The 24,956-nt window shown below is 46.3% G+C and overlaps 1 protein-coding gene and 1 pseudogene across 8 annotated transcripts in view; both read left to right on the top strand.

Moving 5' to 3' along the window:
* The window catches only part of LOC138582666 (protocadherin gamma-C3-like), a 1,158,828-nt gene that overhangs the window by 192,350 nt on the left and 941,522 nt on the right, over window positions 1–24,956 (top strand). Inside the window, exon 1 of one of the 8 annotated variants that reach the window (XM_069654181.1) lies at window positions 1,119–3,630. The exons of 6 other annotated variants lie outside the window; for them this stretch is intronic. In XM_069654181.1, coding sequence (XP_069510282.1) covers window positions 1,213–3,630 — 2,418 coding nt within the window. In that variant the 5' untranslated portion in view covers window positions 1,119–1,212. Of the gene's footprint in view, window positions 1–1,118; window positions 3,631–16,624; window positions 19,097–24,956 lie in introns of those variants that run through there. One more of the 8 variants, XM_069654182.1, reaches the window with a different exon arrangement.
* LOC138582493 (protocadherin gamma-B5-like) lies at window positions 7,107–8,556 on the top strand (annotated as a pseudogene).

Raw genomic sequence — 24,956 nt, 5'->3', positions numbered from 1 at the left:
ACATATGGCATGGACCAAGACAGGACAATGGAAAGCATCACAGCTGGTATCACCTTAAAGCAGCTCCACTGGAAAATCGTCAAAGTTCATGGTGAAAGATGACTCTCTGCAGGGCGCAGGACGCGTTTTCTCAAGCGGCTATCTCAAGTGCATTACACTCTCCTTGTGAACAGGACAATGCTTCGAGCCATGGGTTTGCCACCTCAGTTGGGCCCACTTGCCCTTCTCCCCATCACACCGCGGGTCAATACATTGAGTATCACATTGAATGTTGGAAAGTAAGCACTCCAACTGTATTCCCAGTGATAGCTGCCCTACACAAAACACCATAATGATTATTATGAATTATTAATCTCACTATCTTCCCCATCAAGGTCTTGACTCTACCCCTAGATTGTACTCTCCTGCCATATTGAGGTACATTATTCCTAATTCCTAATCAGTGGGTGCCAGAAATGTGCTAACACAATCCAAGGCCAAGAGATTATCCTTTAAAGGGAGACCCCACTTGCTTCCTGGGCCAGGGGACACTATCCCCCTCGTTCACATTCTCAGTTCCTGCTACATGCAATGCCTACGTGTCTCCCCTTCCCCATTTACACCTGGACTCTCCTTGATCACAAGTGCATGAATGTATTTGGTTATGTTTTTACATGTTTGCTCAGTAAAACGTGGATTTTTTTTAGGCATTACTGTAAAGGCAGCAGGCAAAGAAAGTTATTCTGGGGTAGCTCAAAACATTTAGTATCCACGGGCTTTCTCGGCAGAGAAGTATATAATTTGCAGAGATTCTGAGTTTCACGGCCAGATAATGTTGGATATTCAATACAGTGAGTGGTCCATTCTACAACATTCAGCCACGCAAGCACAAGCGCTCATAGTCTGAAACAGGTTCCCTTCTCGTACTCTGGCTGAGAACTTCAGCTTATCAAAGAGAAAGTGTTGCATGCAAATACATGCACTGAAGTGAGCGCCTGCAGTTATTTGTCTGGACACTGAGCGTCGCTGATCACCAACCAGAAATAGAATACAAGCCGACATCCTCTACACCACGTGGTACAAGCGAAGCACAGTCTGGGGATCTATGCAAATCTTCATGAGAATCTCACTACTCGGCGGGCAGAGCTGCAGCGAAGAACTTGTGTTTTTATCCAACGCAAGCAGATCATTTTCAAAGAAGCTGTTCAGAAATCGAGAGACTCCCCTACCGCCATGGCTTGGGCACCGAGAGTCTGCGGCCCCCGGGCTCCCGTGCTGCTCGTTGCTGCAATGCTGACAGTCTGGGGAGCCGCTTCTGGGCAGCTCCGTTATTCCATTCCCGAGGAAATGAAGAAAGGCTCTTTTGTGGGAAACGTGGCTCTGGATCTGGGGATGGACCCCCGGGAGTTATCAGAAGGGGGAGCCCGCATCGTGTCCAGAGGTAGGAAGCAGTATTTTACCCTAAATGCAAATACCGGGCGTTTATATATCAGCGAACAGATAGACAGGGACAGCATGTGTGGAAACGTCGTGCAGTGCATTTTAAATGTACAGATTATGGCAAATAACATTTTGAAAGTGTATGCAGTTGAAGTGGAGATTCAAGATATCAATGACAATTCGCCAACTTTTTTTGCTGAAAGCGTTTTACTTCAAGTGAATGAAAACACTGCACCCGGAGCACGATATGTGCTGCCCGCCGCGCAAGATGCAGACGCGGGGAGCTACTCACTTCATCACTACCACCTCTCTGCTAATAAGCACTTTTCACTGGAAATACAAAATAGAACTGACGGCACAAAAAATGTAGAGCTGGTGCTGGAGAAATCCCTGGACCGGGAGGAGCAGGAAGTGCACAGCTTAATCCTCACAGCCACTGATGGGGGGAACCCGGCCAGGTCGGGAACTGCTCAGATCCAGGTCAGAGTTCTCGATTACAATGACAACGCCCCAGTGTTTGATCAGTTTGTCTTTAAAGTCAGTGTAATAGAAAATGTGCCCAAAGGAACTATTGTGGGCGCTGTCAAAGCCACTGATATTGATCAGGGATTAAACGCGGAAATAACATATTCATTTCATAATATTAAGGACATGGCTTTACAGAAATTCGAGCTGGATTTTAAATCTGGAGAAATATCACTCATCGACCAAATGGATTTTGAAGAGTCTGAAATGTATGAATTTGAAGTTTTGGGAAGTGATGGGAGTCTGTCAGCACGCTGCAAGGTGTTAATAGAGGTAATTAACGTGAATGATAACAGCCCAGAGATTTTAATGACATCTGTTCTCAAGGATGTTTCAGAAAACAGCCCAATGGGCACAGTCATTGCCCTTCTGGATGTGTACGATGGGGATCGAGGGGAACATGGTGAGGTGACCTGTTCCCTCCCTCCTCACATCCCCTTTCAGTTAAAAAACTCAATTGAGAGTTATTATAGTTTGGTAACAAGTGGAGTATTGGACAGGGAACAGGTCCCACAATATAACATAACGATTACAGCCACAGACAGTGGAACTCCCCCACTGTCTAAAACCAAAACCATCAACCTTCAAATTATAGATGAAAATGACAACCCTCCACTATTTCAAAAAGTGTCATACAGTGCCTACATAATGGAAAATATACCTCAAGGCACTTCTATTTTTGCTGCTAAGGCCACAGATTCGGATTGGGGCAAGAATGCCAGGATCAGTTACTCCATCGTTGATAGACACATTGGGGATGTGCCATTGTCTTCCTACATCTCCATTAATTCTGAATCTGGAGTCATCTATGCACTTCAATCCTTCGACTTTGAAAGGTTCCGAGACTTTCAGATCCAAGTGAAGGCCCAAGATGGCGGCTCCCCAGCTCTGGCGAGTAATGTCACTGTGACATTCTTTATACTGGATCAGAATGACAACACCCCTGAAATATTATACCCCTCAGCCCCCACGGATGGCTCGTCTGGGGTGGAGATGGCTCCTCGCTCCTCTGAGCCGGGGTATCTGATCACTAAGGTGGTGGCTGTTGATGGGGACTCTGGGCAGAATGCCTGGCTCTCCTACCAGCTGCTGAGGACCACAGACCAGGGCCTGTTTACTGTAGGTCTCCACACTGGGGAAATCAGGACCGGCCGCCCTATTATGGAGAAAGACGCCATTAAACACTATCTGGTGGTGTCAGTGAGGGACAATGGGCAGCCTTCTCTCTCTTCCTCCGTGACAGTCACCATAGTGTTGGCTGACAGTATGCCGGAAATGCTGCATGACGTGAGTAACCCTTCAGCTCCCACAGACATGGAGTCGGACCTCACGCTGTATCTGGTGATCGCTGTTGCTGTTGTTTCCTTCTTGTTCCTTTTCCTGATCATTCTGCTTGTGGCCCTCAGGCTTCATCAGTGGAGGGAGTGCCAGCTCTCTGGGGCATCAGGGGTTAATTTCCATTCACTTCCCGCCTCCCAGTTTGTGGGGATTGATGGGGTCAGGGCTTTTCTACAGACATATTCTCATGATGTCTGCTTAACGACAGACTCTGGAACAAGCCAAATGAAGTTCCCCAATTCAAGCCACCCGGACACCCTGTCAGGAAATGAAAACTATGGGAAACCAGGATCTGTCCTCATTGAAGACTTTCTTTGTATTGACAAAGAAGACCAGTCTATAATTCAGGTACGTGTGTTTTCTCTGGAATTGTTTGATAATACAAATGTAGGTTGTTGTGACAGATATGTATTGGCCGTGATAGATCACAGACTTTATAAGTTGTGTTTGTTTTTATACAGTTTTACTTGTTAACTAAATCCGTCTTACTTATCAAAAATGCAACACATTGAATCGACATCCAAACCACTTTTATCCAATAGTGCCCTGCTGATGTTCGCAAATGTAGGCAAACGCCTCCCAAAACAAGAGTTCAGTGCTTTTATATGCATGAAAAGTGCTTATGAAGGGATGTGTGTTACGTCCAGTTCACAAGTCATAGGTATTATGCTTCGCACATGATCTTGTGATTTTGACCGGTACTGCCCATTTTGTGTAACACCTGCATAACCAGTTTGGAATGGTCAATGTGAATGGTGGGATGGCCGTGGTCACTGTCACACTGTTGGTCAGCCGCTGAATCAATTGACATTACTGATCTCCCCTGTGGGCATGTGCGCATGGTTAAGACCACCCCAGCATCACCGCGCAGTGAAAAGACTTCAAGAATATAGTTAATCGTCTTTATACTTCCTCCCTATTGGGAAATGCTTAGGAATGCTGTAGGGTATGCTTGTTTGCTGCATTGGTATCGGTTGGGCTCCAACAGCTGTCATACTAGCAATGCTAAAACCGAGCTCATGATTTTCATATCCATGCATGCCACGGCAAAATTAGATCCGGAATACGTAAGGCTGAATATTGAAGGAACTTGTATCCCAGTGGTAGATATGGTGAACAACCTTGGCGTCTTCTTAGAGGCCTCCTTCGGAGCAGAAGCACTTGTGAGCTGGGTTGCTAAAAGCTCTCCATACCAGCTCAGGGTGCTGAGACATATCAAACTGTTTGTGTCACCTAAGAACTGCAAAACTTTGGCTAGAGCGATTGTTATGCCTAGACTTGATTACAGCAATGCACTCCTGATTGGTGCTTATAAAGACTGCATAATCATGCTCCAAGTGATTCAAAATGAGGCAGTCAGAATGTCCTGTGGTACCCTGAGAAGAGAACACATCTCAAGTGCCAGGAAAGAATTACATTGGCTGCCGGTGGCGGAACAAATATGCCTCAAACTAATCTATTTGACCCACAAATTCCTTTATGGCAATGCACCTTCCAACCTCAGGTTGGAGTCTGCAACCTTTCACTTTGTAACAGGGGTCTGCAATCTTTGGCTCCACAGAAGTTTCGGACTGCTACTTTCATCGACCCTGGCCAGCAAAATCAATGGTTAGTGATCATGGGAGTTGTATTCCAAATGCAGAAGAGTCATAGGTTGCAGACCCCTACTCTACAAGGTTCTTAGCTTTGTCTCTAATTATCCCTCACCACTGACTGTTTGGGCTATGGATGATGGGAGTTGTAGTCCTAAATATCTGGCTAGCCAAAGGTTGCATACCCCTGCTATAGCCCAGTGGATTCTCTAAAGTGCTCTGATGTATTTGCAGGACCGTCCTGCCTCTTCCCTCTTCTGCCCGCTAAATCGAAGCCTTGTGTTCAATGCAATAGTTATCTCTTTGTTCTGTTTGGATATCTGTAATGTTTTCTGGTTGTAGAGCCCAAGACATGTAAACATGCATTTTTGGTATTAAGTATGGTAACCAGGTTGTAGTTTGCACTGTGCCTGGTTTTTATTTCCAAGCAGTTCAACCTACACCTTGATGCACATTTGGACAGTAATCTTGGGCATGTCTACAGCGCTTACTGGTGACTCCTCGCGGTTGTAAGTATTATAATGGCCAAATGCAATGGTATTCAGTTCACCATATCTACCACTGGGATACAGGTTCCTTCACAGAAGAATAAAGAGATGAGACAGCCATGTTTGGGAATCAAGGTGCAGGTTTGCCACATGTCAGAAGTGATCGCTTAACCTGTTGGCTCTCCACCCACAACTGTGTTGAGGTTCAACTTTTAGGTACGTTGGCATTGAACCAGTTGCATGAAAACTAAAATGGATGCTTTATGAATGAGTCTGTGATTTAACGACATATAACATCAACATAAAATCATATTCATTTCATACAATTCAAACCGTACCACCTGAGAAGACTGACATATGTGTAAACAGCAAGTCTGGGCAAGCGCTGTTGAAAATACAGCATTCTGGTTAACATTGCGAGCAAACATATCCCTGTGTGTTTCTATAACTAATCAGTGCCCTTTCTTGAAGCCAGCATTCATGCAAAGACTTGGTATTTATTTGAGTTGTGAGAGCAACCTTAGTGTGTATTCTGTTATTGGAATAATCCACAAGGTGGTGAATTTATCCAACGCGGAACCAAGGTTAGAACTGGAGGGAGCCTAGGCCGGCTTCATTTTCCCAGATCTCACACGAAGGAGCGGCAGAGACTCTTCAAGGAGGGAGTTTCACTGCTCTCCGTTTGTATCAAAGCTTATTTTTCCTGGCATTCATAACAACTGTTCAGTTCAGTTCTTTTTATGACCGTGTTTTATTTTCATTTAATCGCTCGAGTGGGTTTTCTGAATAGGAAGGGATAAGTGAGCAGCTCTTGTCATGGCTGGAGAGGGAGCCTTCCCCGAAGGAGCTGTGCTGAGGCGGGGACGGCAAGTGCTGCTTTTTTTTGTTGTGTTGCTGCCTCTGCGCTTCTGTTTCTGCACAGATGCACTATTCAATTCCTGAAGAAATGAAGAGAGGGTCCATTGTGGGAAACCCTGCCATGGTTTTGGGGATACACACGAGACATTTGTCTGACAGGAAACTCTGTGTTGTTTCTGCTGCAGAGAAACAGTATTTTACAATAAATGCAGACACCGGCTTAGCGACATAATAGACAGAGAGGATCTGTGCGGGGAGGAGCCCGAATGCTTCATAACCCTTGAGGCTGTCGTAGAGAACCCCTTCAATGTTTTCCACGTGAAGATCTCTGTGCTTGATATCAATGACAAGACACCAGATTTTCGGTTAACCCCATTGTTTTAGTAAATGTTGAAACGACGTTGCCAGGAGCAGGCTTTGCTCTGGGGAACGCCAGAGACCCCAACATTGGCATCAACTCCCTGCAGGGCTACAGACTCAGCCAAAATGAGCACTTTGCGCTGGAGGACTAGCCGAGCAGTGATGGCTACAGATATGCAGAATTGGTCGTGAAAAGCAAAGTGATCATTTGATTCTGACTGCCTGTGATGGGGGAGAGCCGGTTAGGTCTACTGCTGTAAACATTAACGTTAGGGTGTTAGATGCCAATGATAACTTCCCAGTTTTCAGTCAGGAAGTCTACAAAGCCATCTTAAAGGAAGGTGTGCCAAATAATGTGGAGATAGTTCAGGTGAGAGACACAGATAATGATGAAGGGACAAACACAAAAGTCACCTACTCTTTATGAAGCTTCCCGGACAGTGCTCTTGGCATCTTCAGCCTAGACCAAGACAGCGGACAACGTAGGACCAGAGGGGCTGTGGACTTTGAGAAGACTAGCTCTTCCATGCTGGAAGTGGAAGGAAAGGACAGAGGGGGCCATGTTGCCCCTTGCCAGATCGTGATAGAGATTATTGATGAAAACGATAATGCCTCAGAGATTATCTTCACCTCGGTCACCGGTGACATTCGGGAAGATGCTGCACCCGACACGGTGGTGGCACTTATCAAAGTTCAATGCCAAGATTCCATGGAGAATGGAGAAGTTATGTATCATATCCCAGACAATATTCCTTTTAAAATCATATCCTCATCTGCGAATTATTACAAACTGGTGACTTCCAACAGCATAGACCGGGAAACTGTAGGAGAGTACAATATCACTGTCACAGCCGTGGACAAAGGATTTCTGGCTCTAACCACCAACAGAACTATCCGATTGGTGGTATCTGATGTCAATGATAACCCACCAGTCTTATCTATCTACCAGGTTTACACCCCAGAGAAAAAGCTCTTTCATACGCCATGTAAAAGCATTTGACTATGATTTGGACCTGAACTCCCACGTCACTTATTCAGTAATAAGCAGTGATTTGGAAGGAGTTCCTCTGTCCTCCCTCGTCTCCATCAATTCTCAGACGGGTGTCTATGAGCAGCTCAGGGAGTTTGAGTTCCAGGTGAAGGCCAAGGATTCTGTATTTCTTCCTCTCAGCAGTAATGTCACTGTGAAGTTATTTATAGTTGATCTGAATGATACCCCTCCAGAAATCCTCTAACCGTCACTGGAACCTAATCTTTCTGTAATGTTTGAGATAGTTCCCCCTTCCGCTGGTCAAGGATACCTGATACCTAAAGTGGTGGCTGTAGATGCTGACTTTGGGCACAATGCATGGTTGTCCTACCACCTGCTTCAGGCTACCGAAGCCTCATTATTTAATATTGGAATACACACTGGAGAAATCAGGACAGCAAGACGTTTTCTGGAGAAAGACCGTGACACCCAAACATGTGTCATCTTGGTGAAGGACAATGGGCAGCCACCCCTTTCAGCCGCTGTTTATTTGAATAGGGTGTTTACAGAGAATGTTCAAGAGGCTCTTCCCGAAATAATGAACCAGCCATGTGACTCTGACGGTGAATCCAGTTTGAAGGTGTATCTGGCTGTGTCTTTGGCCTTAATCTCATCTGTGTTCATGCTAATGCTGATGCTTGTGGTGATTATCAAATGCAAAAAACCCAAGGGACCCATAGTTTTCAGTTCATCCACGCCTGCTCTAAATTGTCATGTTGACCCACGGATCTCATCCAACTATCAGAATGGCACCCTACCATTGGCCTACTCCTATAATGTGTCGCTCTTGCCCTGGACTCAGGAAATAACCAGTTCACATTTTTTAGACCAAGTCAAGAGGTTTCCGGGGAAATTCTCCTTTCTGCAGATGGTGCTGGCATTGGAAATGAATCTCCACCGGGAACTCTGGGCCCGGCCTTCTAGAGCAGGTCAGGCATTCATTTAGGGCTTTATGGAGGCATGAGTTATTGGTCTCAGCACAGTTTTATACTGACCTTGATGTCTTCTAAATAAAAAGCAGAAGCAAATAATTGGCCATCCATTTAGGCTTCTTTGATGTTCATTAAAATGTTCTGCCATTTTTATAGAAATGGATAGTTCACAAAGGGGTGCACATGAAGTGTTACAATCTGGCATTAGTAAACAAATAACATTTGTGTACAACTCCTTTTGCTTATATTCTTGTATTCAATGTGAATGTGAACAGACATGTATGTAGTAGATACAAAAGAAAGCCTCCCCATGTTGGTACGTTATCAATGCTTTCCATCCATGTTTAATCGTTCTGTAATATATTATGCTTTTCTGTACATGTCCTTTGCAGTGCAGCGCAAAGGCATGCTTTGGGCCTGGTAAGCATTGTATTAAACAGTAAAACATGAATAAATAATAGAAGTGAACAGTGTTGAATGATATATAAACAACACAAGCCACCACCATATTTAATATTATTGAACTGTGTATAATATTACGCATGTCTGAACATATCGCATATAAGTAGCAGACTACTAGCCATTGATTTACTTAATTATTAATACTTTGGAAACTGTCTACAAAAGTCGTGTTTTAGTGATTTTTATACTGGTAGAAATATTTGCTAGTAATTACAGGTGTATACATTTGACTTTCCTAAAGTAGTTGATGTATTGTAATGTGGTCTTATATAATGTCCAACTGCCATTCTGGTGGCCTTGTGGTGCCTGGTTATGCCAAAATGTGGCAGTTTTGGGGAGGGATTGTGGAGTAGAAGGAGAGACAGGAGCGGCGAACCAAAAATGTATTAGATGCCTGCACTAGGTCACCACAAGTGCTGCTGGTTTGAAGTGGTTGAGCGTGTGTGTGTGTAATACAGCTAAAGATGTTGCAGGCGAGCCAGAGAGCTCTGCGCGTCTCTAAGTCTTGGAAGTGCTGTTAGCAGGCACAAGGCGGCTGCGTGTGAAGGATCCGTGCATCTACTGTAAAGGGACTAGTAGATTGAAAGGTGAGTCAGTTACTTGGGAAAGAGAGATGTGGCTTGGAAAATAGGTTCAATATCAATATTCTAGGCCAGGTACAGTTGTGATGTCAATTGGAATCAATGTCATATAATTAATTTCTGGTGAAATCCTGCACTTTCACTGGACGGAGCGGTTCCAAGAGTTGACAGGAAATGAGCCGAAAATCAATCCAAAAAGTACGCCTGTGCATCTTGTTCTGTTTTTAGCCACCTTGTCGTAAGTGCATGTTATTCGGCTGCTGTCTAACGTCATGTACTTGCGTGATGTACTCATCGTTTAGCCTGTAGTCATTTCATGATGTGCCCCAGTCCATGAAGAGGTCTCATAATGTAGTCTGTGTCTGCAGAGGCACTTTCCCGTATATACTTCCCCACGGTGCTCCCTTTCCCTTTAGTTGCCTTAAGCAGAAGCATGATGTGCCTTAATCCCCCTTGCGGCCTTGTCCCTGTGTACATCCCCCAAAGAGACAGTATGCCACTCTTTCCACGCACCACCTTTATGTTCTTTCTGTGCCAGGATCAATGTAGATCTTATGCCTCTGTCCTCCCTCTGGAGACATCTAGTGCCATTATTCACCCTGAAACAGAAGGCCTCCTCGAAGGCCACCCGTCGGCCTCCCTTGTGACCCTGAGAAGTGTCCTACACACGACCACACAACTCATAAGCGGTCTACGGAGTTACGACCATATCACACTGGCCATCACTGACCTTCACTGGCTCCCAATGCATGCACAAATCACCTTCAAGTCTTGCTGCATCATCTATAAAGCAGTCGCCCTCAAGTCATCCAGCTACCTCGCAGAGAAACTAAGCATCTCTGGCGGACAGCACACCAGCAGAAGCCAGGACATGTGCGGACTTGAAATCGGCCACTGCAAAAATTAACCAGAAAACAAGCCTTTTCTGCTTACGCCCTAAAGTTATGGAAACACCACAACGACAGCATCAGACTCCCACCCATACTCCTTCAATTCAGAAAAGAACTCAAGACCCACCTCTACAAGGAGTCTATCCTCCTCAACACCTAGGCCATCACGCCGCCCCTGGGCACCCGACTTCCTAGATGCCGTCCATCACCTCTACCTCCCTGCCACACTGTAGAGCTGTACCCCCCTCTGTGCCCCTCTGTATCCTACCCCCTGCTGTATATTCGTTCTTTTGTTACCGCTGTAAAGCGCTCCGTTGCTTCTTGAAGCTAGGTCCGCGCTCAATAAATACCATAATAATAATAATAATAATAAACATATCTCTATTACGAATCTAGCGAGACATTATTCAGAGCAGAACGTATTATAAGAGACTACATGCCAGTGAGGATCTCCACTGTTTATTCAGCCCCACTGATCTCTTACCCTTGCTTTATGCTTCTGCAGGCGTGAGTGTTCAACAGCTCATCAGACTTAGTGGGTAAGTCCAAAGACATTTTCCCCCAAAACTCTGTGCTCGCATATCTTACCCCACAAATCCCCACTTCCAGTAGTCGCCCTGCAAGGTGACACAGGGACTTCCCTTCGGCATAAGGGCCCGCATTGAGATTCACCATGTATATTCAAGTATCAGGCACGTTATCAACACTTGACCACACATTGCCTGCATGACACCATGTGGGAGCGTGCTCAGGTTAGACACCCATTTAAATGGGATGAATGTTCACAATTGCAGTGTCATGCGTTAAAGTGCCATTGCGTTAAATGCAATTTTTTGTACATTTCCACCTGCACTCCTTACAGGGCTATGACAATGTAAAAATAAAATTTAACATTTATATAAAGCAAGAGCATTTCTATTTTTGGTAGGCAAATGCTGCCAGGGGTTTTAAGATACCCCTAACAGTATCCCTACATCTGGCATGTGACTGAATTGACCAGGTTAGGAGAAAGGTACAGATCAGTGAAAAGATCAACGTGTACCCTATTGTGAGTCAGGGTGTGTTTTCAAATGTCTATCCCTCCCCTGCCCACATTTTGAACATATGTTCACTCAAAATAAAGAATGTGCCTACACAAAAGTATTTTCAGTGGGCAGATTCAGCATAAGTGCAAAATACCTTTGTTTTGTCCAATTGTAAGTGCAAAGAGTACACTCAAATTAACAAAACTATTTTGTGAATCAGGACCATAGAATGTACCACTCACGTTTAAACCACAGTAAAGTAACACAACCTTGAACGCCATTGACCCAATTCAAGTGATTCTATTACGAATGCTCAAAATAAATTTAAATCGAAATACATCAAATGCTACTGCAATATTGGAACACACCTCAGTACAACATAACGGAGGTACACAACTTCAGCAGATAATGCAATATCAGGGGCATGGGAAGGTGTCGAGGGAGGGTCATTGGGGACACAATTTGAGAAGGGAGGAGACACAGAGTTAAAGGAGGACCTGATGAAAGGGACACAATTTGTATTAGAAAATGCCGACCCGATGGAGTAGTCCAATGATTTTTCCAGGACACGTGCTTCGTTGAAGGGAAAGCAACTGCAGAAATAGCGCAGCTTCAGAAAGGAGCCGCAATTCCAATCAAAACATATTTTGGCTCCAATTGACTTTTTTTGTGACAACGGGGCTCGCTTACCCTATGCCAGAAACGGGCGAATGTTCATAATGGGATGTGCTTTCAGGAAGTACGAACTGAGAGTCCTGCTTTCGGAGAGTGAAAGGTACTAAGTTCAGAAGAAAAGCACAGAGGCCCAACCGTTATCTGCATTTCTGGGGAACAGCAGCTGAATGAGCCACCACTGTCCCACTTGCATTCCTATCTCTCATACGGCGATGGACTGGTTTGTTTTCTTTTGATCCATTCCACATAGACAGCCCGTTTAAGGGCTCGTGAGAGTGAAATGGATATCCAGCCCCATCTTACATTAGTGTCAAGGGTGCAGTCTGAACACTAAAGTATTCAAGGGGTATGGGCAGCACATCATTTGCACTGATGCACAGTCCCGTCAGATAGGCGCAGGTCACCCTTATCAATAATGTGATCAGCATGGTTCTTGACACGATAGAACTAAATAAAGGGCGTCCTCTGCGCTTTATACTGTGAATCAAACCCAGGCCCCTCTGTGAAGTTAGGGCAGAGTTCCAGTGTAGATATGTTTGATGCTACAATTTCAGGATCAGGCGCAATTCCAGCCCGAGGAACACTCAATAAAGGAACACATGTTTGCATGGAATTTCTGGAAGGGCCACTTTCTTGGACACCTTTGGGTGGACAATGGTGGGAAGGATTATGACAGGGTTTTCTAAGGTTTCGGGGGCTTTTTTAAGGGTTTCCCAAGAGAAATATAGGGTTTCAGGCTGTGATCTGAGCATGTATTGGTTAGAGATACATGTGACAGGTGGCGTGGTTGCTTAAATGTGGATACCACCCTCACATTATGTCAAGCCTGCAACATGATCAGTGTCAGAGAGGTGGTACACCATGGCAACACACTTGAGACTCACTGCACTCCCCTACGCATTGTCCCCCAGACAAAGTGATGCAGTCTTTCCATCACGTGGTTGGCTGTCGACCTAACACTTTTACCAGCATTTCCGATCTATTCTGTGTTGATGCAGTAAGATTGAGGATCCCGAGACAGAATTTTATTTAACAAATATAAATCACACTATAGACAACCACATCACTGGTTATATCTACACCAACCTCACCACCTTTGAAAAAAATCCTCAAAGCGTACATATCTTCAGGAGTCTAGTGTCTGCCATTACAGGTCTTTGATCGAAAAACCACAACAACACAGTGATCTACATGGGTGAACTGGTCATGGTCTTTAGAGGAGACAGCCCTAAAAAAGAATGGGAAGGCATAGTGGCAAGCGTAGGCTGGTCCACATGCTTAAAATGTGCAGGAACACAATGGCAGCCAATATGCCCAGCAAAGGTCAAGTCAGTGAGAGGTGCGAGTGGCTATTATATGTAATTACTTGTCTTATTTTTACCTGGCGGGCTTGTGGGTCTCATAGACCATAACATATTATCTTCATTACCTAAAGAGCATCACTGTTGTTCCATGATTGTAAGCTTTTCCTTAATGAAGAAGAGAAAGTTCTCACATGATGACCAATCACCAGTTAGTCTAACAACTCATCGCAAAACCTGTACGAAGATGGCAACATTTTAGGAATATGGCAGGCAGAGTACCCGCTAAAGCATGATACTGTCATCATGTCATCCCTACTATTTATATATTAAACACACTGCATCCTTTGATGACAATTACACTCCATTAAAACAGTCATCAAATGAAGTGATTAAAAAAATACAGCAAATGTGAATATAATTGAGTAGCTTACAGAGAATATAGGCTGCATCTTTATTTAATTCTGTGTTGGTACTTACTGTCAACTGATGGAAAAGCATGTGTACCTGCATGCCTCTTAGGGAACAAAAATGCCAGCTTCCCAGTATTTGGTGGTTGTACTTTGGTAACAAGAGGTTGAACATGCTCTCTATAGGACCCGGGTTCCCAGAAGGACAAGCCAGCCAAAGAACGGGCAGACAAAGATCCCACATGCTTCCAATGGACAGAGCATTCTGCCCTTTTCTGAAAAGCACTCGATGTGGTCTCCACACAGCCCTATTGGCTCTAATGAACGGACGCATGACCGATTTTATTTTTGGACTAACATTCACAACCAAGCCCAGCTTTCAGTAGCCTTACTCGCAAAAAGAAGTGGAATGAAGCAGAAAGTGGATTGTGTGAAGGACGAGCCTTCCAACTTGAATACTCGGAAGAAAGGAAGAGTTTGTAAACTCGGCGTAGAGGAAAGGTTCTTGAACAAACCCACCTGGAAGCAATTCTAGTCGAATCTTTGATTTGAGAAGAACAGCAAAGACATCTGCAATCAGAATCGATGTCTGACATCCACAAGTAAACCCTTAAAAATACAAATTATTTTCGAACTGAGGCTGGAATTTAAAAAAACAGGGGTTGGCCTCAGGGTCTGTATCAAATGGATTCAAATTGTTCCTAGGGTACAGATGTACAAAGCTTCTTAGCTTTCGGAAATTCAGAGAATTTCATGTTTAGAAGAAAGGCGTTTTAATGACAACCCTCTGCCTGGCTCCCCAGTCAGTATAAGACATTTCTCGGGATTATAGTTCAGTGGATCTTATCAAATAACGCCAGTAAGGGGTATATGCCTTTGGGGTTCTTTGTCATCCTAATCAGGAGGATATGTGTACATGATCCCAAGAGCACATTACTGCCAGAAATCCCAGTGCATGTAATCGACAATAGAGAGATGAACACCAAACGCCAGGGCCTGCTGAGAACATGTCAAGGCACGTGGGGTAATTTCACCATGATGTTTGGGGTCTCGATTGCCTATAGCTGGGAAGAACAGTGAGGCACCCATGGGGTGCTTAAATTACAATGAAGACAAAGGAAGGCAGTGCGGGACTTCATAGCTACAGATTGTCATGGTCCTGGTAGCCAACCAGCAAGGGGCTAATGTAGATGAAACTGGAGTAAATAGTCAATGAGCTGATAAGATTCTTGATGGATACGGCAAGAGGCCTGAGGGAGGTGAATACCTGAGGGCGCCAGCAAAGGCAGCCTCTAACACAGCACTGCTAAGCACATATCCAAATGTCCTAAATAAAAGAAGCATGTTGATGTGTCGTAAGACTGCCCACATGTGAGCAGCTGCTCGGGCCTCCCCTCCCCTATGGCTTGGGGCCCTTTTCAACTTAAACAGTTGAAAATCCCCGACGCTGTCCCTGCAAACAACGCAGTGCATGTGCAGTCCTGCGGCTTCAGGCAACACACTTTGATTTCAAGCATACACACAGGTGAGAATAACAAGATCAATATAATGCCATTCATATGCATTTGTTTTATTTCTAGAAAATACATTACAGACCACGCAGTTGTCATACCTAATGATTTGTTTTTAAACAAACGTTACCGTATTACAATTATACCTGAACGGATGCCACAGAACTCATGTTCACCTCATTACTCGTGTGGCACTAGTTCCATCCACACAAACGTGATTCATGTGCACACAGAGGCATGCCAAAATACCCCACAAAATAGGGTGACCAGATGTCCCAGTTTTCCCAGGACCGTTCTGGAATTAGGACCCCTGTCTCCCTGTCAAGAGAGTTTTTTTTTAAAATTTAAAATACATGTCCCGTTTCTGGGAATAGGAGGGTGGCCACTGCTGTAATGTAACAGTTCAAGCTGACATGTTTACTTAACAAACTATTTTCTTGCATCACCATTGTTAGAAACCCCAGGGGAGCCTCGAACCGCCAACCTTTTTGTCCTTAACTGCACACATATTCTAATTGCGACCACTTAGACTGGTTGAGAAAGAGTGTTTCATAACCCTGCAGTTAATATATATATATACATATGAGATGTGCTGGAAACATTTATTTTAATGCATGATTTGCGGGTAGTATAGGTCAGTGGCAACGTGCTCTTCTTGGAAGCAAGTTGACGTAGAGCAACACAGGTTTGAATCCCGGATCCGCGCTTGGAAACCTCTTTGGTATTAAGCGCATTATCAATAACCAATCATAGATGATCACATTGGGAGTGGGTGCCATGAAAGGGGGCGTGATAGAGGTGGGAGGGGTTTGAAGTCTTAGGGTGCAGGTCCTACTTTTATGTTTCTAACCTGTCCCGGTTTTTCTTTTTCAAAATGTGGTCACCCCACGACATAATAATGTACGCACAGAAAGTAAGAGGTTTCACCAAACCCCAGTTGGCTATAGAACGTGTGAGATTGTTTCTTCCCGTTCCATAATAGTTGCAAACTTCAGCCAATGCAAAATAAATGTACTGATATCCAGTGTATACAACCTGTTCAACATCAGCGTTCATTTGCGTGCACTGCGTTGCAGTTTATGGTTGGGACACAGAGCGTCGCTGTTCACCAACTTGAAACAAGAAATTCAGCGAGACCGGAAAACCACGTGACACAAACACCGGGGCTATGGACGGTCTGAAAAGAGATTGGACACTCTCTGAAAAGCTCATCGGAGGGCGAGCTGTGTTTTATTTCATGTGAAGTCTTTACTGGAAATCCCTGGGACACCCCTTCTCGCCATGGCTCGGGCACTGAGAGGCTTCAACCCCCGGGCCCCTCTGCTGCTCGTCGCCGCAATGCTGGCAGTCTGGGGAGCCGCTTCTGGGCAGCTCCGTTATTCCATTCCCGAGGAAATGAAGAAAGGCTCTTTTGTGGGAAACGTGGCTCTGGATCTGGGGATGCACCCCCGGGAGTTATCAGAAGGGGGAGCCCGCATCGTGTCCAGAGGTAGGAAGCAGCATTTTACTCTTAATGCAAATACTGGGCGTTTATACATCAAGGATCGGATTGACAGGGAAAGTATATGCGGCCACGGAGTTCAGTGTCTTTTAAATATAGAGATCATTTCAGAACGTATCATGAAAGCGTATGCAGTTGACATAGAAATTCAAGATATTAATGACAACTCGCCCGCATTTGTAACTGATGGAATAACATTGCAAATCAATGAAATCACAGCACCCGGCACGCGCTTCCTGCTGCCCGCTGCTCGCGATGCAGATGTGGGGGCTAATGCACTCCAGAGCTATCAGCTCGGTGCCAGTCCGCACTTCACACTGGATGTAAAACTCAGAAGCGACTCCACTAAGTATGCAGAACTCATCCTGGACAAACCACTGGACCGGGAAGAGCAGGATACTCACCATTTAATCATCACAGCCACAGATGGAGGGGACCCTGTGCGATCAGGAACTGCACACATACGAGTCAATGTCCTGGATTTCAATGACAACGCCCCTTTGTTTAATCAATCCGTTTATAAGATCACTGTCTTGGAAAATGTGCCCAAGGGCACAGTTGTGGGCACAGTAGGAGCTACAGATAGCGACCAGGGCACAAACGCGGAAATAACCTATTCATTTAACAACATCAAGGAAAATGTTTTAGAGCAATTCCGTCTGGATTCCAAAACAGGAGACATTTATTTGATCGAACAGCTGGATTTTGAAGAATCTGAATTGTATGAATTTGAAATCCAGGGAAGTGATGGGAGTTTGTCATCAAACTGTAAGGTGTTCATAGAGGTCATTAACGTGAATGATAACAGCCCCGAGATTTCTCTGTCCTCGCTGCTTAAGCAAGTACCAGAAAACAGCCCTCTGGGGACGGTCATTGCTCTTCTGCAGGTTTTTGACAGGGATTCTGGAGAGCATGGTCAAGTTACTTGTTCCCTCACTCCTCAGCTCCCCTTCCACTTGAAGAAGTCTATTGGAACTTATTATAGTTTGGTAACTGATGGGGCTTTGGACAGGGAGCAGGTCCCACAATATAACATAACAGTTACAGCCACAGACAACGGATCTCCCCCACTGTCTAAAACTCTAACCATCAACCTACAGATTACAGATGAAAATGACAACCTGCCACTGTTTAGCCAAATGTCATACAGTGCCTACATCATGGAAAATGTACCTCAAGGCACTTCTATTTTTGCTGCTAAGGCCACAGATTCGGATTGGGGAAAGAATGCCAGGATCAGTTACTCCATCGTTGAGGGACACATTGGGGATGTTCCATTGTCTTCCTACATCTCCATTAATTCTGAATCTGGCGTCATCTATGCACTTCAGTCCTTCGACTTTGAAAAGTTCAGAGACTTTCAGATCCAAGTGAAGGCCCAAGATGGCGGCTCTCCAGCTCTGGCGAGTAATGTCACTGTGACATTCTATATACTGGATCAGAATGACAACACCCCTGAAATATTATACCCCTCAGCCCCCACGGATGGCTCCTCTGGGGTGGAGATGGCGCCTCGCTCCTCTGAGCCGGGGTATCTGATCACTAAGGTGGTGGCTGTTGATGGGGACTCTGGGCAGAATGCCTGGCTCTCCTACCAGCTGCTGAGGGCCACGGAGCAGGGCCTGTTTACTGTAGGTCTCCACACTGGGGAAATCAGGACCGGGCGCCCTATTATGGAGAAAGACGCTATTAAACACTATCTGGTGGTGTCAGTGAGGGACAATGGCCAGCCTCCTCTCTCTTCCTCAGTGACAGTAACCATAGTGATGGCTGACAGTATGCCGGAAATGCTGCATGACGTCAGTAACCCTTCAGCTCCCACAGACATGGAGTCGGACCTCACGCTGTATCTGGTGATTGCTGTTGCTGTTGTTTCCTTCTTGTTCCTTTTCCTGATCATTCTGCTTGTGGCCATCAGGCTTCATCATTGGAGGGAGTCCCAGCTCTCTGAGTCATCAGGGGTTAATTTCCATTCACTTCCCGCCTCTCAGTTTGTGGGGATTGATGGGGTCAGAGCTTTTCTCCAGACCTACTCCCATGAGGCCTGTTTAACAACAGATTCCGGGGAAAATCACGTTAAGTGCGCCGATTCAAGCCATTCAAACAGCCTTTCGGGAAACGAGAATTATGAAAAACAAGAATCGCTCCTTGTTGAAGATTTGTTGAATATAGGTAAAGGAGAACAACTTTTCATTCAGGTGAGCCATTTCATGATTACAATTCCATGCATAATGAAAAAAGTGATACAATGTGTGATATTTTAGATTACTTTTCTTAGATGGTATGGTTGAGCTTTAAGTTGATGTTTGGACAGTTGTATATTTACTGCAAACTTGTTTTAAAAGCAGTGCATGCAAGCTTTTATTCTATTTTACCTTTAACTTAGTAAACACACGTTTTTTTTAAAGGTTTTGGATCCAATACCCTGTACGCATTTGACAATAAACACCCTCAAGAGCCCATAGAGAATCAAACTCCATGGAGTGTAATACGAGTGAACCTCTCGGGGATACTTTTTTATTCTTGGTCAATAGGCTACTTATGTTTTGTTGTGGGTGTGAGGTGCTGTCTATTTAGTGATGTAGAAACTAAATTGTGTTTTGATTCTCAAAATGTCTCTATCCAGGAATCAATTTGTGAGAAATATTCCAAATGATGAGTATTTTATCTCTTTGATCTGCATTTTATGAGTTCTCGTTGTAATAGCAGGCTCAGTAATTATGTGCACAATATGCCCTTCACCCTCTTCAAACTTAATATATGTGCATCTAATACTATTTTTTTTTGCCTCTGTAAGGATTTTTCAGAATGTGTTGTTCTTGCTGGTTTGTACTCTTAAAACTGAATCTATCATGATATTTTACTTTCGCTTTGACCTTTCAGCAATGTTTTAAGAACCATATATCGCTTTCATATCATCTTCCGGAGCCTTTACATGTATCAATGTCTGTTAAGTTTCCAGAAATTTTCAAGCAATCTTGCAACGGCAAAAATCGACAGCACCCCCAGAGAAGTGCTGTAGTCTGTAACATTCTGTTAGGGAGACATGGGAAAGCCTGGGGGTGTATTCCCTGTCATGGAGTCAGAACAGGTGTTCACTGTGATCTTCCCCCTATGATTGTAAAGTGCTCCGTTGCTTCGCAAAGCTAGGGAAGTGCTCAATAGATAACCTAATAATAATAATCACGCCAAACCCTCCCTCCTCCCCACCAGCCAAACCCAGAGTGCTGTAGATCTCTCTGCTGCAGCTTTCAGACCTGCATAAAACGTACCATGCCTCAACTAACTTGCATTTGGGACACCTATTGCACACACTGTAAAACTGATAATAGATGAATCGTTGCATTTTCACAGCACCTCAAGGCTCTTAGCTCCCTAAAATCCTGCACTTAATAAATGTGTCTGCTTATTTTTATGCTGGTGTTTTATTTACTCCGGACATCACAAAAAAACTTCTTCCCTACACCATGGCATTATGGTATTGACATCATTCTTATGCATATGCAGAAAATGGCCACCAAGTGGTTTTCTTGATAGGGGTTCTCACCTTGCTTAGTCTAAACACATGGATTGAAGGGTACGTGGTAAGCATGTCTCCAACCTTCACCCCCCCTCCTGTATGCTTCGCAATGATGAGTGGATCTGTGCTGAAGGGCTGAGAAGCAGATGATACACTCGAGTTCTAAAGGCTGGTCGAGATAATATATTGGTGCTGACAGTTTATCTGAAACTATGTAAAGAAAAGTCTTTGTCCCCCTGCCAAGCCTCATCTTTCACCCACGCCATACTCGAGATACTCTGGCAATACATGCCCTGATAAGCCCACCTGTTAAGCAAAGTGAGGGGCATATTTCCACTTCCACCCACATCCTCCCTCCCTAGACACCATCCCGTGAAGCCCCAACATATGGGAAGTGTCCCAGTGTTTACATGTATGCACACATGCTTCTGTATCCCTATAGTATGTACCCCACTGCTTTTTGTTTTGCTTGCAAGTGCCCTTTTGAGTCTATCTTTTGACAGCAATCCAAGCAGTGTTGCTTGCGGCTAGTTGTTGGCTCTCCACCACTTGGAAGCTGTATATAAAAAGGCAGTGCTTACAAATTAACCGGTCAAAAAATGATTACGCCGCACCTTTCACATGGTAGATCAATTCCTCTAATAACAGCCATCTTGAATAAAATGCGGGATACCACAGCAAGCCAGTCACTCTTCTCCAAAGGGTGGAGGATGGTTTGGCATGATCTTCGACATGAGCTGGAGGATAAGGATTATCCTCCGTCTACAAGGATTCTGTTTAACTCCCTTACACGGTTTTGAGCAAGGTTGGACCTTTGTGCATCGAAATGTGACTTTATATTGTCTCTTTCTATGCTGTTATATTTATAGTCAGGTTCTAAGTAAGATAATGTTTTAAACCTATCGTTCTTTCTGTGCATGCTTATTACCATTTCTCTTTAACAGGAGTCAGTGAAATTCATGCTCCTATCTTGTTTTGTAATTTCTCTGATTTGTTAATATTAGTAAATAAATCACACAAAAAGAAGTAAACTGTTGAATGAAAATGATTTCTTAGACTATATCTTATGCAAATAAAAAAGTAGTCATGTAACTTCACTGTTGCTATTGTATTTGAATATTTATTTATATCAGGAGTCATTGCCTCATTACAAGGTTGGAGGTAGCCTTGGCGATAAAACCGTCAAGACTACCTCCAAACTTGCAAGAAAGTCTGGCACCCGGCAATGGGCAATTACTGCTGTATTCCGGCCCTGCCGGACCCGGTAATTGCCCTTTCGCGGGTGCCAGAATCGGGTGATCCCCAGTCCCATTTCAGCCCCATAGAGCTCAATGGGAATGGGGATGCCTGTAGCACCGGCATGGTTCATAAGCGTGCCTCTGCTACAGGCATGCTGTGCTCGCGGGTGCCTTCTCCAGCATGGGGTCTGGCATGGATTCACATGCTCATGAATATTCCACGTCGTCAAGCCGGGAATCCTCGGTAAAGAAAAAATCAGTATCAGTTTCGTTTCGGATCTGTCTTTCTCAGTAGTAACCAATCACTGGTCTCTGGGTCATACTGCCCCCAGCCAATGACTGCCCTCTCCCTAAGCCCCGCCTCTGGCAGTCATCCTCAGATGTTTACCGCACGCTCAAGTGTTGGGAGTCCTCGTGTTTAGCTCTCGAGCTTTTGCTGCGTTTTTGCACTTTTTCAAAGAGAATTTCTCATTTTTCGGTTAAATAGAGCATCAATTAACGGGGATCTGTGTCAGATTTTTTGTATGCCCCTCAAGGGTGAAGATTTCATCCAGTTACACTTCTTGAAGGAGTCTAGGAGTTTCTGCGGCCTACCCGAACATGGCCCAGGAGAAAGGAAGCTCGACGCCCGGAAAGCTATTCAGGGTTTGCCCTGGATGCCAGCTGCAGAATGTGTTCAAGGAGGACGAGCACTCGGAATGTCTCTACTGCCTTCATGAGGACAAAACGCACGTGGAGAAGGACTGTGCGTTTTGCGGGAACATGTCGGAACGGACCATCGGGGACCGACACCTTCGTCTCTCCAACTGGCTGGAAGGAAAGAGCCCCTCAGGTGAGAAGAAGAAGAAGTCAGAGCGGTCTTCTAAGTCATGTGAGGGCGCCCCGGCGATGGGGGCCCAACAGAAGGCAAAGCACCGCGAGTCCGCGGGCACCGGAAGCGCCGAACGGTCGGGCTTCTTGGCTGCCAGGCAGGGCGCATCCTCCCCAGCGCCATTAACAACGAGCCAACGCTCTGGCTCAGGGAAGAGGAAGGCCGAGAACCTGGCAAAGCTTCTGGAGAGGCCCCGGTCGAGCTCGAAGGATCTGGCCGAGGGGGAGCGAGGCAGTGACCCCCCTCCCAAGGTGACGCCTCAGCCCCACATAAGGTGGCAAAGGCCTTGATTCACCCGGCCAAGGCCTCTATCGAGGAAGTCGCGGTGGCCCTGGCGCAGCCTGTGGAGTCTACACCAGTGGAGGCGACCTCGGGGCCCAGAGTCTCCCTGCCTCCGCAGAGGGAAGCCTCTTTCAGACCCATCGAAAAGACCCCCTGAAGACCCCGGCGGAAAAAGAGGGGGGGTGGTGGCCGTTGTGGACACGGACACAGCATCCAAGGAGGAGCTGGTAGAAGTCTTAGAGGGCCTCGACGAGGGCGTCGAAGAGTCCCGTTCCCATGAGAGGGATCTCGACGAAGGTGAAGACGAGAGCGACGGTGGCGCCGGCGAGGGTCCTAGTCACCCGTTGGTCCCGTCGCTTCCGGAGCCGCAGGACAACTCAGCGGCCATTTTGTTGGCAATACAATCGTTATGTTCGGAGATAAGGACGAGATTGCCCCTACCACCGACGGAGGAACCGGAACCAGGCTCGACGGAGGAGCCAGAGCCAGGCCCGGCGGGAAGCCCCCGGAACAAGAGAAGACGGATCCATCCAGCCCCGCCTTTTCAGCCCTCGCAGCCTACTCAACCTTTGACCACGTCCCCCATCCCTGGGGATGACACGGGAACGGACACGGCCACGACGGGTACCGACGACGACGGCGGTGACGACGGGACGGAGCTCCCATCGCCCCCAGCCCGGGCCTCGCCGCCCGACGAGATCGGATCTTTCCATACAATGATCGCCAGGGCATCCAAGCTTTTTCAGCTCTGCCCCGAAGAGAAGAAGAAGGAAGGTTTCCTTTACCAATGGCGCGAGGCCAAGAGGAAAACAGTCCTCGCCGTGCCTCTGCTGGATGACATCTGGGACGAGGGCCTCACCCTTCTCAAGAACCGGTCTACGACGCCTGCCAAGAGGGATCAGTACGAGAAGAAGTACCGGGTCCCCGACACGGCCCCTTTGTGCCTTAGGGCACAACCGACCCCTGACTCGGTCGTCTCAGCGGCGGCCATGAAGAAAGCGGGGGGGGGCATCGGCCTCAACGTCAACTTCCCCGCCGGGCGGCGAAGGAAAGAAGCTGGACGCAATGGGACGACGAGTTATCTCGTCGGCGGTAACAACGATTAAGACGGCCAATGCCCTCCCGATCGTGGCCCGCTACGACAGGGAGTTATGGTACAAGGTCGCCCCCCTGTTCGACTTCCTACCGGACAAGAGGGCCGAGGCCCTGGAGATCTTGCAAGAAGGCGAAGTGGCGTCGGATCACGGCATTACGGTGGCAACGGACATTGCCCACACCCGTTTCCGCCAGCTAGGCAACAGCATTTGCCTTAGACGACGATGGTGGCTCAAGGCAACGGATTTCCGCCAGGACGAACAAGCCAAGGTTTTGGACATGCCTTCCGACGGGAACAATCTGTTTGGGAAAAAAGTGGATGAGTCCCTCCAAGCCATCAAGGCGGACACGGAGACAGCTAAGGCGCTAGGTGTTCTCCGGCAACGAATGTCGTCCTTTTGGAGCACCGGAGGCAAGGCGGGTGCCTCCAAGGGACTGCAAAGAGGTTCTTGCAAAGGACAGGGCGTCCTCAACTCTCAAGTGCTACGGACATAAGTGGAAGAGGTTCTCTGTTTGGTGCCGTGCACAGAAGATTAACCCTCTACGGATTACGGCCACTCAAGTGCTGCCGTACCTACTGTCGCTGGCCAAGGCTGGACTGGCTCACGCCTCCAGCAAGATACATATGGCTGCGATCTCCCGATACACCAGAACCGCAGGACGGGCGTCCTTGTGGTCCCATCGCCTGGTGAAGGAATTTATGAAGGGACTGTTCCGATCGTTCCCGGCGGTGAAGCCCCCTGCCCCGGCGTGGGAGCTCAACGTGGTGCTGACCAGGCTCATAGGGGCGCCATTCGAGCCCCTGCATTCGGCACCGTTGAAGTTCCTGTCGTGGAAGACTGCGTTTCTTGTGGCCATCACCTCCGCACGATGAGTGGGAGCAATCCAGGCCCTATCCTGCAAGCCTCGATACTTGACTTTTCACGACACGAGAGTGGTGCTGAGGACGCACCCCTCCTTTATGCCCAAGGTGCCGTCGGACTTCCACCTCAACGGGCCCTTGGTGTTACCTGTTTTCTTTCCGTCGCCTTCGTTGCCGGCCGAGAGGACTT

This window comes from Ambystoma mexicanum, chromosome 3q, assembly GCF_040938575.1.
Source record: "Ambystoma mexicanum isolate Mex_15411 chromosome 3q, UKY_AmexF1_1, whole genome shotgun sequence".
Lineage (NCBI taxonomy): Eukaryota > Metazoa > Chordata > Amphibia > Caudata > Ambystomatidae > Ambystoma > Ambystoma mexicanum.
The sequence above is the reverse complement of the archived record's forward strand: the minus strand, read 5'-3'. Positions and strand labels throughout refer to the sequence as shown.